Consider the following 19,344-nt stretch of genomic DNA (forward strand, 5'->3'; position numbering starts at 1 on the left):
AGCAAGATGTAACCAGGGATTACTTCAACTCTACTTCAACTCTATCATGGAGCTGTACTCAGTGGTCTCTTGAGAGAAAGGTGTATGACAAAGACTGTAAACTTGCCTTCCTAATCCCTTGTGATGAATCACTCCTACAAGCTGATTGCCTTCATCTTGAGGAAGAAATACTAGTTTAAACCAGTTCAGCATCTGACCCATTCAGTTCTTAGTCTTAAGTATCAGGGATTTTAACCACAGCCAATTTATCAGACAGATTTTGCCATGTAATATCAATTGTAATCAAACCAATGGTCTCCTTTCTTAAAATGTCTTGATATACATGGAGTCAGGCAAGGTAGACTTTAAAGTTTCATGACTCTTTCAGCAGGGCAAAGATGGGCACCACGCATCGGATGTTCCCAAGTAAGCCTGTCCTTAGTTTTAAAGGAAACTTGGTACCTCTTGGGGCATCCTGGCCAAACCTGGACTGCTGTACCTGGGTCTTAAAATGTTAAAAAACTTGTATTTTCATATGTGTCTGGAAAGAAAATGTGCTTGATTAGGTGGTGTTTGCATTTTGTTTCAAGAAATGAAACCATATTCTTAGGTCAGTTCATCCTGTGGCCAGCCTAAAGTGAATAAAGACCTGCCTGAGCTGACAATTTGCAAAGTAAGCCAGACAACACAAGTAGTTTCCATGTTATTGAACATGTAACATTTCTGACAGAGGTAGACTGATTTTGGTCTTGTAGCAGAGGGAATTATTTGTTTTGTGTTTCACCTGCTCTGATCTTGGAAGAGGAGGGAACTTTCTAATCGAGCAGTGAGGAAAAGGAGTGAAAAGGAGAAGCTATTGCACAGGAAGCTGAGCATGGCCTTTGCTCTTCCTGTGTCAAGAACATTGTGCTGCCTCTTGTCTGGCTGTATGCAAAAGGGGCCCTGTGCTGTTGCTCTTGTGATGGGCAGAGAGCAGAAGGAGAATTCCCACCTGCTGAAATCTGCTCTGAGCAGCCCACAGCATGCTCTTCTGCATGCTATCGGCTGGAATTCCCTGTCAAAAAAATATTTCAGGTTGCTTATAACTTCTCTTTGCCACTGGAAAATGAAAGTGGTTCATCTGTGGAAGAGGTTTCACACATTTCACTTCTAAGTGGGTCTACAGAGCATTTCACTCCATTTCTCTCCAAGTCTTCTGTTTTCCAAGGGTTAGATACAGCATTCTTCTCCCCTGAGCCTCTTTTTCAGGTCCGAATTCATTGGAGTACATTTCCATAATTCCAGGCCAGTTTTCTTCTGGCCAAGCCCTGATATGCATCACTGATAATGTATAAGGGAGAGAGAACTGGATGCACAGGGGTGCATTTCACAGGGGTGAAATCAGGCAGATTCCAACCTACACCCTGCTGGCAGTAGTACTCAGGATGAGAAAATAGCTGAGCTGGCCCAAGTGCAGTGCTTTGGTTAATGTAGCAAACCACAATGAAGCCATCTGATTTCATGAATGTCAATATTTAAACATGTAGGGTTTTTTTAATTATTCCCCTGACTCCTCATTTCTGTTACATAAAGTGACACAACAGTATTTCCTTCAACAGAGAAATTCCAGCCCTGAGCTAACTAAGGTGTGATGTGTAACATACCACCAGCATCAGAAGGAGACCATGTGGGTTTTAATGAGGTTTGCAAGTCCTTGATCTAAACCAAATTTATTCTCAAACTTCACACAACTGTTTTAACAATGTTACAGCAAATTCCCCTACATATGTCCAAATCTCATAACACCTGAAGACAGTGAGAGGTCCTTTCCACCCTGCAGCTAAGACTCAGCCCTGGGGGTGGTTTCTTGCTCTGCTGTTAATGTGTCTAGACTGGCTGCTGAACCTTGCTGCATACTATCCAAGAGATCACCTTAGGATGAGGCTCAGCTGGGACATAAGTATCCCTGTGTGAGTGTTTCAAGGCTACCGCCAGTACAAAATAAAGCAGAACAGCTAAAAGCACCTTTGGTGGCTGTGGGTTCTTGAACAACCGCAGGTCATTGCAAATTAATACCTGGACTCTCTCCAAATTCAGGCATGGCTGGTCATCAGCTCACAGTGTACTAAAAAAGCTCTTCAACTGGCAAGGCAGATTGCTGGAGGAAGGAACTTGGAAGAGACTTGCTGGTCTATCTACAAAGATGCATCCTGTCTGCAGGCGAAGGGTTTAATTTCTGCATTAGTGGTTGGCCTGAGGCCCATGTTGTGTTTGTACTCAGATCACATACTGCCTCACACTGAAGAAGTAGCTTTTAGAGTTTACTGGAGCATCAGAAATTAGGAACAAATTACTATCATTCTGCATCTCTTCCTCAGTTTAGGCAAAACTCTGTAAAGGCCAAATCAAGAGTCTTTTCCTGAAGACCCATTCTTAGAATTTACCATTGCTCTGCTACAAGTTGGGACAGAGCCCTGAGGATGTTTGGAGAGCTGTGTAAAGACCTGTGCAAAAGGACATCATCCATAAAACACACACTTACAGGTAACTAGTTTTTGGTGCTATGGAGCCTAAAGTTAACCGAGTATCATCTTATACCAGTTATTAGTGCAGAGAATTTCACTAACCATTCCATTCTGAACAATCTGTGGACATCTGATACCAAACACACCAGCCATTACTGCTACCTGCCATGTGAATATTGCCATGCCAGCTGTACCATAAACCATGCTCCTCTGATACATGAAGAAAGACCCATGGTGGATACCATTGCAGTAGGATTCCTGTACCTGGATTCCCCTGAGCCATGGAGTCATAGATGAGTTTGCAGGTCTTCAGCAAGATGGCGATTTTCTTTTCTGGAGAGTAGGTCTTGTGCATGGTCGTAAACTTGTGAAGGATCTTTTCCAGCACAGGAGTTTCAGGCACACTGGTTGTGACACCCAGGTCAGTGGTAGTCGTGTTTTGTATCACAAGTTGGTTCTCTTTCAGCTGCTGTAAAGATCCATCTTTGTTGTGTATTTCTTTTAAGGAAGAATTAATGGCTTCCTTTAAAGGTTTCAGGACACACTTGTACAAAGCTGTCTCAGAAATCACTTCTGCAGAGAGAAGAGAGAACACAAAAGCACATAATAAATAAACAATACTGTAGTACAGGTTCAAGTAAAAGTCCTAAAGAAGCATGTGGTTGGTTTTTCAAGCACTACTACATAGCTGTAGAAGGGAACAGAAATTACACCCCAGAAAGTAAACATTTCATTACCAACACTATCCAGAAGTCCTAGATGGGCTTGAGATGAGCATTGGTATGTGATTTCTGTCACTGGAGCTGTAGGAGACCTCTTGCTACCAGCAGTCCCTGCTCTCTTTGCCTGACTCCTGGCTGACCAGCATGGCATTGCCAGGCAGCAGGAAAACCAACTCTGGGGAGAGAAGAGGAATCTCACCTAACTGTGATTTTTTTCATAGCCCTGCCCTTACAGATGCCCAGATGCAATTCATCTCATGTCCCTTCTGACCTCTCCTTCTGACTTGTTTGAGATCATCACTGCAGGATAAAATTAATTGCACCCTCAAAGCACCCCTTTCCTCAAAGCAGCTGCAGCCACCAGCTCAAAGACAGACACCAATATCTGGTCAGAAGTTTCTCATTGTTACTGCTCAAGGGACTCTAATTTAGTGATCCTATAAGACACCTCTTATGCCACCTGTGGAGGAGGAAATAATATGAGTGGATTGAGCATTTGCTTAACATTCGGCTGAAGATAAAAAGAAGCACAAGAGACTGTGAGGAAGTCTATTGTCTGACTCCTTGAAACCAGAGGCAACACCTAGGGAACAAGAGGTCCTCTTGTTGCACTGAGGCAAAAAGATCTTTGGCAAAAGAGTTCATCTGCTCAGGCAGTGAGGAATGAACCAGAGGCGGTAATATTTATGTATTCAAAATGCAACTATTTTAAAGAATCCAGAGAACCAGTGAGCCTGAAACAGGGTGAATTCAAGTGGTAACTCTTCCAGTGGGAATCCCTGTCCTTCACAGAAGACAGTCCTGTCAAGGTTGACTGAGCCACATCATCCTGTTGGGGAACTGTCAGTGAACAGGGTCAGATACAGGGTTAGAACCAGGCATGTCTGTGGGAAGGTGGTGGGATACTTGCACGCATGCAGCTCTATCAAGCATAACAAAGACAATTCTTCCTTCCTTTCCACTTTCAATAATCCAGATTCAAGACAGTCTTCTCTGTGCTGCCCCCACATTCCTCACCTTTAAGAAAGAGGTTATTAGGACAAAGATTGAAGGTGTTACACAAGGTGCATGAGAAGTGAAACTGCAGGTTCCCTTTCCTAGCTATGGCAGGGGCTGGCTGCAGATCTGTTCTGCTGGGGATCTGCAGGATCATATGAAGCCTTTTCTGGGAGAGAAGGAAATCAGCAGAGCCTGCTGAGACTGACAGCCTTTTATTCCTGGCTCACCACTTAGCTGAGTTCCACCTAATATTGGAGCTGCAGGATCTCCTGGCATCCCTGGTCACTACTTTGGTTCACTCCATATTCTGGGTCTTCCAGCTCCCAGCTTGTTTTAAGCCAACTTGAGGATCCACAAATAGCTCTGCATTGGTTCTCAGGTCCTCAAGAAACAGTTTTAAGCTTTCAAAGAAGCATGGGTGTGAGTTCATGCATGCTTTTTCTGGCTGTATATCTTTCACTGGGATAAAAAGTCCTACAATTCTTTTTATATTCCCTCATGAATGTACATTAAACAGGCCAGTCCAATCCTTAGCAAGGAGAGAAGCAGCACATTTATTCCCTCACAGGATATGAATGAGAAGCAATGAAACACCTGTAAACAGTTACAAATAATATTTTTTCTGCCCAAAGGCAAATTGTATCTATTATCTATGGCAAAGAGGTGAACACTTCGTTTTGGAGCTCGGCAGTAGTCTTGCAACAGACAGCTCTTCTGTACGTCTGAGCTCTGAGGAGCACAAAGAGAAATCAAGTGATTCCTCCAACCTGTCACTCAAAGTCATCATGGTCTTGTCCCTTCCTGTGAGACAGTGATTGATCTGTAAACTATATGCCACGTGCAGAGAGTTCTCCATCCTCATAACAGAGCAATGGACATGGAAGACCATGGGAATGCAGCTGTGAAGGGGAGAGTTTGCCTTTTGTGTTTCCAGTGAATTCAGTTCTGTGTGTTCAAACCTATGTGCATACATAAACATACACACACATATATTGACATATACACATACATACATGTGTGTCTCTCATACACATACATACATGTGTGTCTCTCATACACATACACACGTCCCTTCTGCTTAAACTCTTCCCTTTAAAACATTCATAAAGGGATTTTCCCCCTCATTGGTCTCCAGCTTTTAGAGTGGCTCCACCAAGTGCTGGCAACCACAGAGCACACTTCAATTCATACCACTCAGGTTTTAGGAGATAGTTTATAATTCTGTAAGGCACAATCTGTGTCCGCCTAACTCTTGTCTCCCTCCTCACCTTCCCAAACCATGCCCAGGGATGAATAAACCACAAATACCTACCTAACTGTTCCTCGGTGTAGGAGGCTGGGTCTATCAGAGACTTCAACTCGGTGCTCTGCACTAAGTAACTCTTCAGCTGTGTCATCATTAGCCGGATTTCTTGCAACATCTCTGTGCTGGAGCTCTGCTTTGCCATCATCTCTAAACTGTACACTCTATAGTCCCGCACCAGATTGCCAAAATACGAATCCTTGTCCTGTGCCAGCTCTACTATCTTCTTCTGCAGCTTCCTATCACTAGACAAAAAGACTGTAAAGACGTTGGACAGGTTCACCAAGGACAGCCTGTTTTTTGCCTTGGCCAAGATCACGGAGCGTGTCTTTTTACCAGATGAACCACTCAGTATCTCCAGATCATCCTCGGTGCTGCTGGTGGAATAGGAGTCTGGTTCAGATGTTGATGCCTGAGCCGTGGTGCTGCTTCTCAGGTCCTCCAGGGACAAGTGGGGACCTTCCAGTTCAGCTGAGGTGATGGATTTGTGTCCCGGTTCAGTCTTGGTGTGTGTCCAAGCAGCTCCACTCGTCACCATAGCTGGGCTGCCCTTGCACACAGCCTGCCCTGTGGCCACAGCTGTCTCTCCCACTGTTCTTTGCTTCGGCTGGCAGGAGCTGGGGATCCTTGGTACCTGGGAAACTCTCTTCCTTCTCGGTGGTGGGATAGGAGGTGGTTTTCCTTTCTCAATGGCATTGCTTTGTATCTTAGGCATGTCTTCCTTCTTCTCTGCAGGTTCAGGCTTTGTCTCCTGAAACAGTGATACAGCCCTCTTGGGAACCTCCCCAGGCATTTCTACAGCCTTTTTGCACAGCAGTGTTTTGTCTCTGCTCTCTGCACTTGTATCTTGGTTTTCTTCTGTCTCTTCCCCTTTCAGCGTTTCGCCACTTTCAGAATTACCCACACAGCTCTCCTCTGAAGTCCTCTCACTCGCCCGCCTCCGCGGGGGCACAGAGGGCTGGGAGCCCTTCTTGGGGCTCACTGTCAAGGGCTCATTGGCCGAGCAGCTCTGCTTCCTTTCTTCTTTGTCATCACCGCCCTCAATTTTCATTTCCTCGATGCTCTTTCCTAGTGGCTGAATAAGTAGCTTGTTTTCTTCACAGGCAGTCATGGGGTCCTTTGGGAGTTTCAGGGAAGATTTCTGAATGAGAGCATGAGAAGGTGGAGGGGGAGGAGGCCGTCGAGGAGACCCTCTTCCAGTAAGCATGGTGGCAGCGGGGAGATCAATGCTCTCAGAGTGGTCTTTAGGAGAAGGTACTTCTGGAGGACAAGGATTACTACACTCTTCTATAAAAATAGGATTCACAAACCACAGCCTGTCATTTCCTATTGACAGCTCAATTTCACATGAGCAGTGGTTTGTGCTACTTGCAAAACACTGGGTAGATCTCAAACTGTCTGCCTGGGCAGTGCTGAAAGCAGAGTCTTTTGCAGAGCGGGATAAGTCCTGTCTTCTGTGGTTTAAGTAAGAATCCCAGAAATCTGTAAAAAAAAAGACAAAAAGAAAAATGGAAAAAAAATCTGAGAGAATTTTAGCTGCTAATGATAGGTAGAAAACCTACTTCTTGTTGAAAGAAATGGTACACAAATTTCAATGTCAAATTTCAAACCTCTACAAAAAACAGTGTGAAGAAAAGGTTGCCTGGTTTCCTGTTTTATGCATGTGAAATTCTTCAAGCCAGGAGATAAGCTCAGAAGCTTCACCAGAATTCTCTCCCCTGTCAATTTTAGGACACTTACCTAGTGAAAATCGTGAAGGCTGTTCAGTATTTTCCGTATGAGCAGGAAGGGACAAGTAACAAATACCAATGATTGTGTAAAGGGATCTATACTTGTTCAGTGATCACTACCCTCCAAATGCAAATAGCTGTGGATACTTGGGGAGAGGATGTGAAAACCTCAGTCAAGTTGTGTTTCCCTCTTGCTCACAACTGTAAGGTGCAGGCCTGAGATAGACAGACAGGATCCAACTTGCACCAGGAAAAAACAGCTGAAGATTACTTTGCAGCGAGCTCATGTAGAACATATCTGTTCTACACAGAGGTCTGATTCTGCCTGGCAGCACAGTCAGTCTGGAAACATATGATTTTAAACACCTTCTCCAGATTAGTGTTACCATTAAAGTTTACAGTTTTGGATGACTGTTTTCTATCACCATGGCCTCTGTGCCTTGCACCTTGCCTTGAGACTGTCTGCCTGCAGGTGTCAGAGAAAAGGTGTTGCAAAAGGCTGTACACAGGAAGGGTGAAGGACTAAGGAATAGTTAACTACTAATAGTTAACTACTTCAGTGCCTTCAACTATGACTGAAAAAGAAATATGATGTTTCACATTCATGTAGTCATTTCTGTCAGAAATCTCCTATTATAATTAATCTTTTATTAACTTTTAAAAAAATTACAAAGCACTGGTACGTTTTTTGAATAGATTCAGTATCACATCCAACTTTTTTCCTTTCCCCCAAAGATGAGGTTTCAAACTTGCCTTACAAGTCTGATTGCTTTCAGTCAATACTAAAGCTGCTGATCCAGGGTCCACTACTGGAAGCATCAGGAAACAGGATCCAGCAAACCTCGTATACTCTGACCAAGGAAAAGGGTATAAACCTCTGAGATTATTAACTGGATGAGAACTATATAGATGCCCATAGATTTAGGGATAAGGGGAAGATGGGAAATCCTGGAAACACAAGGATGCAGACAACTATTTTGGCATGCTTGGTCCCCAAACACAGAGCTGACACAGATGACACACTTTTCTGTGTGGATTTCAGGAGACACAATGGGGCTGCCACACAGTGCCTGAACTCTGCCCTGTGCTTGGTGTCAGGAGTGTCTCCCTGCCAAAGCATCACTTGCTGATCCCGAGAGAGGTTGGATGGGGCTGCACACAGATGGCATGGCCCTGTGTGCTGAGCGTGGGGTACAGCTCTCAGGTCAAGATGTGAGCTAAAAGACAGTCTACTCCCATCAGCATAAAATTGCCTGTTTAGCTTCTCACAGCCTAGGCTAGTGTCCGTAGCAAATTCAGCTTTATAAGCATGTCAGCATATTATCTTAGGGTGACTGACATTAGAACAACTTTATTCTCTGATTTCTTACTGTCAGAGCAGGGAGAAAAAAAAAAGTTTAAAATAATAGTATTTCTAGGAACACTTGAAATATTAGTGTTTCTAGGAACAATAGCACTCTTGACAACAGAATTTGGGAGTAGACATGCAGATGCAACCACACATACTAACAACGCCACATTGCCAACCCCCTCACATCTGAGACTGGCTGGGTTACCATTTTCCTCAAGCTCTCCAGCACTACTTAGAATCAGCAAATGCAGGACAGAGGAAGTTGTTTCAAGTCAGAATATAATGCTGTGTAGTCTCATGGGCTGAGGAAATGGTGAGCAAACCAATCTACAGAGGGGAAGTTGGTCATTTTTCTTAGTAGTGGTCAGGATAAGGCACTGTGATGGAAATGCAAAGCTTCACTCAGGCTAGGAAGGAATAGATGAGGTGATTCTGCCGAGTAACATAGCTGCTTCAGAACAGACGTTTCCCAGCACAGCCACGTTTCCCAGCAAAGCCTTCTCACACTGCAGAGAAGGCCCTTTGATCATCTCCCATTGCTGTGCTGGATCTTCCCTTATCTTGCACTCTGGGAGAGATAATTAAGCAATTCCTGGAGTCTTCGGCATGTCTGTGATGGTGTGTGCTCTTTGTGCTGTGCAGTCATGTTAATTCTCCTGCTAAAATAACTTCTGTACCAATGAGATCAGGACAAGAGGGCCTGCAGTACATCCTCTGTGACAACATACAGAACAGCCAGATCCTTTGTGGAACAATTCAGCTTGCAGATAGACATCTCACTTCTATCCCCTTGAAACACATATTACTTTGAAATAAATACAAAGCAACATATGAGAATTTCAGACAATGCTTTGTTTCCTTTAGAAGTGCCTCCTTGGGCAGCACTTAGTTGTTTGTGTACCCATTTGTATCCACAAAATTTTGTTCCAGGAAGTAATAAGCAGCATCTGCCAGTAGCTGAGCCTGTTCAACTCTACTGAGACAGCATGACACTTCAGGAATCTAGCTTCATTTCCCAGGAAGACTGCACACAATGGCAGGTTTTCTTCTGTTGTCAGAAACTTGCTTGGTATGTAATGCAAATAAACTTCCAAGTCTCACTACTTTTATGACCACCAGTACAGGAGAGAAGGAAAAATATACAAACAATATTGCTATGGTGTTTGTGCTTTAACTAATCTCTTCTTTCAGAAGTTGCTGGAAATTGTTGCCTGAATCAAGATAACTTCTGCTGGCCAAATTGGACTGAAGGTTGCAGATTCATGATATGCTTCCTACATTTTAATCCAAATTTTTAGACTTGTTTTAAAAAATTAAGTTTGCAATTTGTTATCTCAAGTTGTAAAGTACCTTTTTATCAGCAACAAGTGCTGTCTGGGCATCCATATAAAAGGATGCTTTGACAAATTGGAACATATTCAAAATAGAGGACACTGAAAGTGTTAGAGGCAAATCTGTTGGTGAAATTCAACAAAGCCACCTGAACTGAAATCAGTGGGGTTTGCCCATGTCTTCTTGGAGGCATGATGCAGAAGATCCAAAAATAGTGAGAATGCTCTAATAACTATCTCTTAATGAGCTAACTCTTCAATTTTCTCCATTGTTTGGCTGTTTTCAACACCTGAAGGAAAACCAAAAAACCAAGGAGCATGAAAGTGGCTAACTGAAGTAGCTGTCTCAAGTGGAGTGTGTTAAATGAAAAGGAATAGAAAGGAGACTTCCTTTAGTTAACAGAATTGCTTTTCATAACTGCAACTTTATACATCTCATCTAAAATTTGCTTGTTTGGCACTGTCACTAAAAATAATGTTTCTTTTTGCATGTGATTAGTGTGAGGTGAGAGAACATGTTGGGACGATACGTATTTCTCTACCAACTAGAAACCCTGCAGGAGGAAGCAGAAATATCAAAATTCAAAATTATCTCACTTTCATCAGCATTGCCCCCACACATCAGAAGGAGAAGTTTCAAAGGTGTTTTCCATGTAGCTCAGACACCAGCTACTTCCAATGTGTGTAAGTTATCCTGAGAGGTTGTGCTGCACTTTAGCTGGTGAAAGCCACAGCTTACCCAGACGTAGGTACCATGCTCTGGACAGAGATCCAGGTGGAGGTTTATGGCCAAAGGGGAAAGGGCCCTTTTTCTCAGCATCCTGCTATGAACATAAAGATCATAAACATCTTCCTCTTGCATTCAGACCTCTCTATTGTCTCAAAGACAATAGTTCATCTATCTTCTGGTTGCATTATGTCTATGCAAGGCCCCATTGTTCTCACAAGTTCAAGTGAAAATCTGACTGCTTTGAGTGACTTACCTATGCCTAGACTGGAGATAATTTCAAGGTCTTGAAAGCTACTGGCTTCTAATATTGCTTGTGGCAGCTTCAGGGTAAAGGGCAGCAAATCCCTGTAGAAACAAACACAATAAAAAAAGAGCAAAAGAATAAACCCCACAATTGTTAGGAACTCCAGATTTCACTTGATTTTAGTGATTGGATTGGCTCACAATTTCAGCTGTATTCTGCAAAGTTGTGGCTAGTAAGGAATTATGGACTGAGTTGCTCTGATTTCACAAAAGATCACCGGCTTCTGTAGTGATGCTTTATGCCATAGCACTGACTTAATCACTGTGTCCTGGTTCTGTCCTCTGAAAACAGCAAGAGTGCCTCTCACCTCAGGGGAGGCCACAAGGGTCAAAATATCTCCCCATCAGAAGTGAGGTGCTACAAATTGTAATTATTTTAAGTAGAAAAGCCAATCTTTTTCATGCTTAAAGGATTTGATTCTGTTTTCTGAATTCTGAAAATTCTGAAAGATTTCTTTCTGATTTCACTCCTCTCTCACTATTCTGCTTCCTCTTTTAAAAATCTCTGTAAGTGTAAGGCATCGGTAAAGGCACACAGGGACTGGGGAAGGAAGACCCTGCCTGGGGAAGGGCAACCCCTGGGTGAAGTGCTGAATGACACTGAGAAAACACATATCTCTCTAACTCTCCACTCTCAGACTTCTGAGTATTTGGTTTCTGGAAAGATGTTGTATTTCCAGTGAAAAAAAGATAAGAGTTTCTCAGAGGATGTTGGCTGGGTTTCACTGAAACACACCCAAATCTCAAGCAATTTAACAGAGCACTTGGTGTCTGTCAGTGAACTGTTCAGGTTTGCCTCTTGCCCAGTGACAATTTGCTAATCCTGTTCTTGCCTCAGTTCCCATTCTAACAAGGACTGGAAAAGCCAGTCCCTAACTGATAGCAAGGAATGGTGCAGGATCATTTTACACCTAAGAAGTTTTACAAAATGTTCTACATGGTACAAGGAATCGTTAGAGAAAAAAACTGGCCTTGTGAGTAGGAGGTCTCTGCTATAAAAATACACTCCCCAAAAAATGCACATGACTGCAGACCTATTCTGTTGACAGATGAATGAATGCAGGGGGCCTATTTCTGACCTTTTTAACAGATACATACCTTACTGGTGTTTTGTAATCCCCATGGGTTCTCTGTGCACCACTGAGCACACTGACATAAACTGATGTGATCCCTGGCTTATTATTTTTTCATGGCAGATATAAGGTTTAAAAGAGGAAGAGGATCCATGTACCTTCTGCTTTCTCTCTTATTTTATATGCATGAATACATGAATAGTTCTATTTTTTTTTTTTAACATATTAAGATCAAATATTAGGACATTGCCCTAATAGAAAAAATCTGGTTTTATTAATGGGGCAGCTTGCAGACCAGCCACCAAGTCACCTGTTAACTACAGACAGGTAAAATATCCAGGCCAAATTTTTTTTCTGAGAAGAGCCTGTCAACCCTGAAAAGCTCTTTCCAGCTATTCATAGACAATTTACTACATCCTTGTTCTCAGGCCTCTACATTCACCATCACAGAGAGCTCCTGTGAGTTGCCAGCAAATGGTAGGTCAGTGTCTTTTTATCACCTGCTTCTCTCAGAAAATTATTCCCTTTTTATCTTGTCTTTTGACAGAAGCCTGGAAAATCACATGAACCATCTTAATGTGTATTTGACACTCAGAAATAACATCTGTAACAGGAGCTAATAGAAGAACTTTTCTTTCTTTCTTTCTTTCTTTCTTTCTTTCTTTCTTTCTTTCTTTCTTTCTTTCTTTCTTTCTTTCTTTCTTTCTTTCTTTCTTTCTTTCTTTCTTTCTTTCTTTCTGCAGCTCTTTCTCAAGCCATGATCCTTTTTGCAGGAAAGCAGAAGCGAGCATATTTTCTCTGTCACCAGCCACTTACTAGAAATACCCCATTCTATTTTACATTTGGGCTGTTCTTTGCTTTGGTGAGAAAAAAATCTTTATCAGGGTCTAGGGGTTAATTTATGTTTATTCTTTAGGGTCTATACACATCTAGTGGCTAAATGTCTATTAACTGCTGAGGGTGAGGTGGAGCATGGTTTCTTGTGTGCAGGTAGGAGTTGTGGCTCAGTAGTGTTGAACTCAGCTGGCTGCAGAAGCAGCCCTCAAAATAGTGAGGGTCTGGCTGGATAAGCTGTAGCACACTGTTCCTACCCCAGACAGAATGTTCCTACTGTGTGACCTAAACAAGTGACTAATGTGACTGCCTTGTAAACATATCCTGAATCTGCTTTCTCCTCTTAAAAGAAAATAACTACTTTAAGAGTCATGTAAGTTTATACAGAGGAAGTCAAAAGTCTGCAATCAACTCACAACCAGGCCTGCTGCAGTAGGGGTGGAGTAAGTAGGTGGAGATATTGCTGCAGTGTGCAAAGCACAAAGATAGAGATTAGAGGAGGCTGCAGACATATAGGTTTATTTACACAGAGGGGCTCATCAGCTGCTGATCAAACCTTGCACTAGTGAAAATGACATTACAGGTCTTTCCCATCTCTGTAGTCATTATTCTTGGTATTTCTGTGCTGAGCAAACACTTTGTTTTCATTTTAAATTTTAGCTAAAGAACATACATTGTTTCAGGACTACTTTTCTTAACAGACTCCCCATAGGTGAATTGAGTCGTAAGTGCTTTGAGTCGCCATCAGGCAACAGTCCATTAGTAGGTTGCTACCAGGTGTGTGCATGTGTGTGTGTGTGTGCGTAAGCTTAAAGCTTTAAATAAATAGTTAACTTGAGGCCCTTCTTCCGCCCGTCCCTCCTAGCCCCAGTTCTGTGCCTCTGTTCTTTGTGGAAGCTGCCCTATGGACAAAGCTTCCAGCTGCAGGGACAAGTGTGCTTGTGGGGTGATCTGGCCCCATTGTAGATACAGGCATCTGAAATACCTTTTGGTCTGGCAGGCTGAAGGGTAGCAGAGGATACAGAGCAGTCTGTGCTGGGACTGGGCACTGGGGAAGGGCAGACCAGAGGGGAGGGCAAAATGACTGTGCCATGGAAGCAATGAATTCAACTCACCTGCTGACACAGTAGAAGGCAACCAGTTTGAAGACATCCTCAAATACAAGGACAGATCCTTCCAGGTACAGGACTGGTGAAAACCAGAAAAGACAGTCAGCAGCTGTTTTCTTTGAGCTATATGATAAAAATTCCAGGTAGGTTTGGCTGGCACATCTCGTGTTCTGTGACTGTCCAGTTATTGCAGGGGCTAATATGATGAAGCGTAAAGAACTGGCTTCAGGTGACCAAACGCAACAAGGATTTGAAGACACTGGTGAAGAAATATCTCAGCCTGGCTTTCTGAAAAGTTAGCACAAGATATCCAAGTGTGGTGACACTAATAGAAACAATGGGAAGAAAAAAATCCTCCTAGGTCACTTTCAAACTGTTACAATCCCATCTGTCTCTAAGGATGTGCATATCTGCAATACATACAAGGCTGACCTTGTGACTCTCCATGCTGGAATCTGGTTTGGTCTGGATGGACAAAGTGCTTTGAAGAAAAAAAAAAAAAAAATAGAAATTGCGGTTTCATTACTGTGTGTGTGGGCTCTGACCTGGGTCACAAAGGCAGTGTGAGCACAGCCTATTTGTATCTCTTCTGTCTTCTCCCTCCCATGGTGTTATTCAAGGACTGCACTCTCCTTTAAGTGGCAAAATATAATCCCCCATATTGCAGAGTTCTTTAACTTGACCCTCCTTATAATGACATGCATTTGGGCATTGTGTAGCTCAGATCTCACATGTTACTATAGAGCTTTTGGGTTTCAAACTAGAAAAAAATTCACTGGCCAGTTGAGAAAGTTTCACAGACCAACAACCCAAGGCAGAAAGACCCAGATCTGCAGGAGAGATGTGTCCATCTTTGCTTCAGCCTTATAGTCTTGCAAACTTGATGCCTGTTTGTGCACAACACCCTCCCACAACAGACATTGGCAAAGGTAAGGAAATCTGCAGTGGATTCTCAGAAATGCCCACTTATTGGTGGTAAAGAACCATCCCAAAGCTGCACCCCAGAGCTGCCACAGGAGCATGCCAAGAGTCTCTGGGGAGCAGCACCAGCTCCCACCCCTATGGCACTGCCCACAAATGCTGTGCATCTTTCTTCACACCGTTCTAGGCCATGGGCCAGAGCTGTAGATACAAAGCTCAGCTACTGTGATTCAGGTTCCTCAGTCAGCTGTGATTCATAGCCCTGCCACCATCTCCAGCCCCTTGCCATGGCTGCATGGTGGTTGGTCTCCTGCAAAGAAGGGCCTCCAGCACCTGCAGGAAGGAGACATCCATCTGGCTCTCCTCTACCTCACCTCTGTGCCCTGGCTGTTGTTTTCCAGCCAGCATAAAATCCTCCTGCAAGGAAATGCTCAAGATTGTCTCTTGTTCACATTCGTATCTCATTCCCCAAACCAGGCATTTCCTCCTTTTACTTCTCCCTTTGTTCCAGCCCAGGCCCAGCACGTTGCTATTTTGGGCTGAATATTCCAATGTAGTCATTTTATATAGAGACAAAGGCCATGTAATTCTCAACAGTCATTCTTAACATCAGTTTATGCTGGATCACCATGAACAGTTTAACCTCAGTGTATGCACCCATACCAGACTGTAATGTAGAATTTAAAACATACTTTGAGTAAAACAATCCCTTTCTCTCACAACTGGAAAAATCATGTTTGGCGAGTTTTTTCTTTTTCCATAATAAGAATCATATTTCAGTCAGGGATTTTCATTAAGCATCTACCATGAACAATTTCTGTAGTTTGAAACCCATCTGCTTTGCAGTTCTGACACAGGAAACAAAAATAAAGACAAAACCCAGTCCTGTTCTGGAGAATGAACCAAAACCCAAGAGTCTGAATTCACTCAGACCTCCAGCTATTAAATAAGGCCTTTTGTACAGATGATGGTTTTAAGGGAGTTTTTTTTCTGTCAAGAACCACATGTTCACTTTGGCATTCTGAGTTGCAGGTATCCACAAGAGACCAGGCTGCACCTGTACATGCTCACATATATGAGCAAATTGCTTGGATTGGGACTATTGATTGTTTCGGTGCCAGGAAGAAGCTCTGCCACTTGGGAGCTTGAATGTTGGACAAAAAAAAAAAATAAAAAAATTAGCCTGAGTGCCTCTGTGACAGGAGTTTCCACATGTAAGTGCCTTGCCACCACATAGCTACTTCTCCTCACATATATAGTTAAATTGACTAAAACACCACGAATCACCAGAAATTATACAGCTAAAGAAGACTAGGTACAAAAAGCTGCTGAAGCTCAAAGACAGAAGTTTTCAGCAGGTGGTATATATAAATAGTACTGTCCCTGCTCTTGGAGGTCATAGAAGGTAACAAAACCAAGCATATTTCTCAGCAGGCTGGAATTCATCATACAGAGACTCTCAGCTCTCTTGGGACATTTTTGGGCAGCCTGCAAAGAAGTAAGAACAGATGGAAGAATAGTAAGAATAGTGTTTTAGATGTGTCATTACTCGAGGTACTAACACCATCAGGACCAATACTCAGTCCAAAATTTATTCTGAGCAGTGGCCATGTCAAGCAGCTTGCACAGGGTTGCCATGGCTACTTGGATCTGCTCCCAGCACAGCACCCGTGGGGGAAGCTTTGCAAACTCCTGTGGGGAACATCTTCCTTGGGAGAAAATTTAGTAGTTTTCTCTTAACCTGTTTTTTTCTAGACACCTGCTGGCACCAGCAGACATCACTGATAAGTAGTGCTTTTCTTTTGGATGGCAGATGATGGGTTCAATACAGGAACCTCTCTTGTGGCAATGGTTGTCATTCACCTGTGGAGACAATTATGTGCATCCTGCTGCATGTTTCTAATTCTTGGGAAGATACAGAAAATAGCAATTTTGTGCAGCTAAAAGGGCTCTGCTGACTGTTTGGGACAGTATTTCTCTCCCCCAGAGCCATTGCTACCTTCAAGGCACCCTGCTCCAAGAAGACAATCAGGAAGAGGTGATTTTCTCTGGCTGTAGGCGTGTTGTGGGTAGCTGGGGACATTTCATTGACATGAGAACTGCTGCTTAGGGAAGGATCGTGATGTTGCCATTTATAGGAACTCATGACTTTTGCAGAATATACAAGCAGACATCTGCCAGACTGCTGTAATCCTGATGAAAAGTGCAAAGAAAAAAATTCACCTTTCCTGGGCTTGGAAAACTAGATCCCAGAGCATCTGAAGACTAAAGAAATATCAACATCTCACCATATGTCAAAAATATGATCAAAAGCAAGAGAAAAAATAGGTTGGGTCCTGCGAGCCAAACATATTGCCACAGCGTATTGAGTTTACCTAATATTTAGAAGTCCATTGAAAAATATCACCTTCAGGAAATAAAAGGGGAAATGTGTAGATCAGTGGGCAATTTTGAGTAATCTGAAACAAAGAGATAAGGAATGATATAATTTTTCTTATGGGTGAAAGAAGCATTAACAACATGCATTAGTGGTTCATTGGTGACTATATTTTTTTGTGTGTGCTTGGCAGCTCAGTAAATGAACAGAACATGGCCAGGTTATGAACTGTTATATATATTTATGATTGTCTCATCTTCCTCTTTCAAACACCGGTATACTCAGAGGACTGTCATCCTTAGGCACTGAACATGAATCTGTATTCATGTTCCCTTTACTCTTTGTATCTCCCCATCATTTCTCCATCCAGATGCAGATATCTTTGAGTCACACTGTCCCTGAGCATTCTGCCTTCCCTTCCTCTCTGATTTTTCCCCACGGAATTGTGTTTGCTAGTTCCATTGTTCTGGTCACATGGACAAACCAAGCCATTTCCATCTTATTGCTTACACAGGCTCATGGGACTCAATTACTTCAGCTTCTTCTTCTCTAGTGGCACTGTTAGTGCTATCCACTTGGTTTTTCATTTGTTTTTGGTATCTTTGTAGTCCTTCAGAGACATCTGAATTCAAAGACACTAATTCCTTATTCTCAGCAGTTATGTTGACAGAGGACTACTGAGAACACAACCATCCTCAGAAGCCCTGCCTGGATGTGCTTAGATGTTCTCATTCTTCCAGGTTCTGGAAAACTGTGAGATTTATCATTATGAGTGTGATACCAGTATTCTACTTCTATTTTCAGACTATAAATACATAGTCTCCTAGCAAGAGGTGTTTTTCTCCTTTGATAGAAGCCTCTGGTTAGATGCCACAATTGACCTTTGCAGTAAGCAGCACAGGCCAGCTTTGCTGCTATTTTGCTACCCTCAGTGAGTAAATCTTGCTATGAGGATGGGATCACTTCAAGGCAGAGGCTACCAAAATTTCTATTCCCGGACATTGACAGTTCAAGATGTTGCACGGTAGCGGTTTCCTGACACTGGGGAATGAGCCCTGGGTATTTTAATGGAGTGACTGCCATGGCCCTAGTGCTGAGGCTGTTGTGTCTGTCAGGATACACTGTGCTTGTCCTGCCTACTGTACTTTGCAGAAATGTGTGAGAGTGTGATGTAATTCCTTCAGGTTATTGTTTCAGTTCCCCAGCTCTGACCCAGTTCATGTAATTGGCTCGTGGTGGTTTTAAGAGAAAGAGCTTCAGCTGGATGTTGCTAAAGAAGGGAAATTTAGACTTCGTTGGTAGAAGTCCTTAGTGTGTTTATGGTACCTTTCTGGAACATCTCTGTTTGAAAGTTCCTACTATCTGTCTTCAGCATTATTTCTTGTGTTATTTCTTGATGACCTTGTCGATGGTGCTGTATAGCCTTCTAGTGCTGTGTTTTTGTAAAACACTGCCACTGTTTATCTGTTGTCACTTCTCAAGGCTTCTTTTTATTTATTCTGTAATCTGATCCCTTTGCTTTTTCCACATGATGTCAAAACTGCACTTTTGGTATAGGTTCCACAATTCTAGACTGTCCTGGTCAGCCTATGTCTGTTTTGTCTTTCTTGTCTTTCCTAGTGTTCTTCACTTAACTACCAGTTGTTTCTGGCTTTTTTTCCTCATCAAGGAAGGGCTGAAACTTCCCCGGCTTGAATTTCTGCCTGAGTCTCCTGTTGTGCATCCAGCTCATTCTTTTTCAAAAGATTTCAATTTTGTGGCATCCTACAGAGTTTAATCTTTCTGGCCATGATGAAAAAAATCACTGCTCATGGCAGTTCCTGGGAAATTGGAACTAATGAATTATGAAGGTGATAAAGTGTTAATGAGCTTGGTTGTAGAGTATAAGAGAAATCTATTTTTAAACTATGTTCTTCACTAAATATAATCATGCTGTGCTGAACAAGGTGTCATTAAAGAAGATGCAAATCACAGGCTTTGGTACTCTCCTCAGGCTGGAGCTGAGTAGAAGGGACAGTTCTCCTCTACCCTGTGTGCATGTTCTGCCCCCAAGGAACTGTTCTCACACTTAACCACAG

The 19,344-nt window shown here is 42.8% G+C and overlaps 1 protein-coding gene across 1 annotated transcript in view; it reads right to left on the reverse strand.

The window, feature by feature from the left end:
- Positions 1 to 19,344, reverse strand: part of RIN3 (Ras and Rab interactor 3) — a 64,339-nt gene that overhangs the window by 12,219 nt on the left and 32,776 nt on the right. Inside the window, exons 4-7 of the mRNA XM_066321894.1 lie at positions 13,975 to 14,047; positions 10,903 to 10,994; positions 5,517 to 6,989; positions 2,748 to 3,056 (exon numbers count right to left, since the gene is read on the reverse strand). Coding sequence (XP_066177991.1) covers positions 2,748 to 3,056; positions 5,517 to 6,989; positions 10,903 to 10,994; positions 13,975 to 14,047 — 1,947 coding nt within the window. The remainder of the gene's footprint in view (positions 1 to 2,747; positions 3,057 to 5,516; positions 6,990 to 10,902; positions 10,995 to 13,974; positions 14,048 to 19,344) is intronic.

The sequence above is a fragment of the Sylvia atricapilla genome, chromosome 6, assembly GCF_009819655.1.
Source record: "Sylvia atricapilla isolate bSylAtr1 chromosome 6, bSylAtr1.pri, whole genome shotgun sequence".
NCBI lineage: Eukaryota > Metazoa > Chordata > Aves > Passeriformes > Sylviidae > Sylvia > Sylvia atricapilla.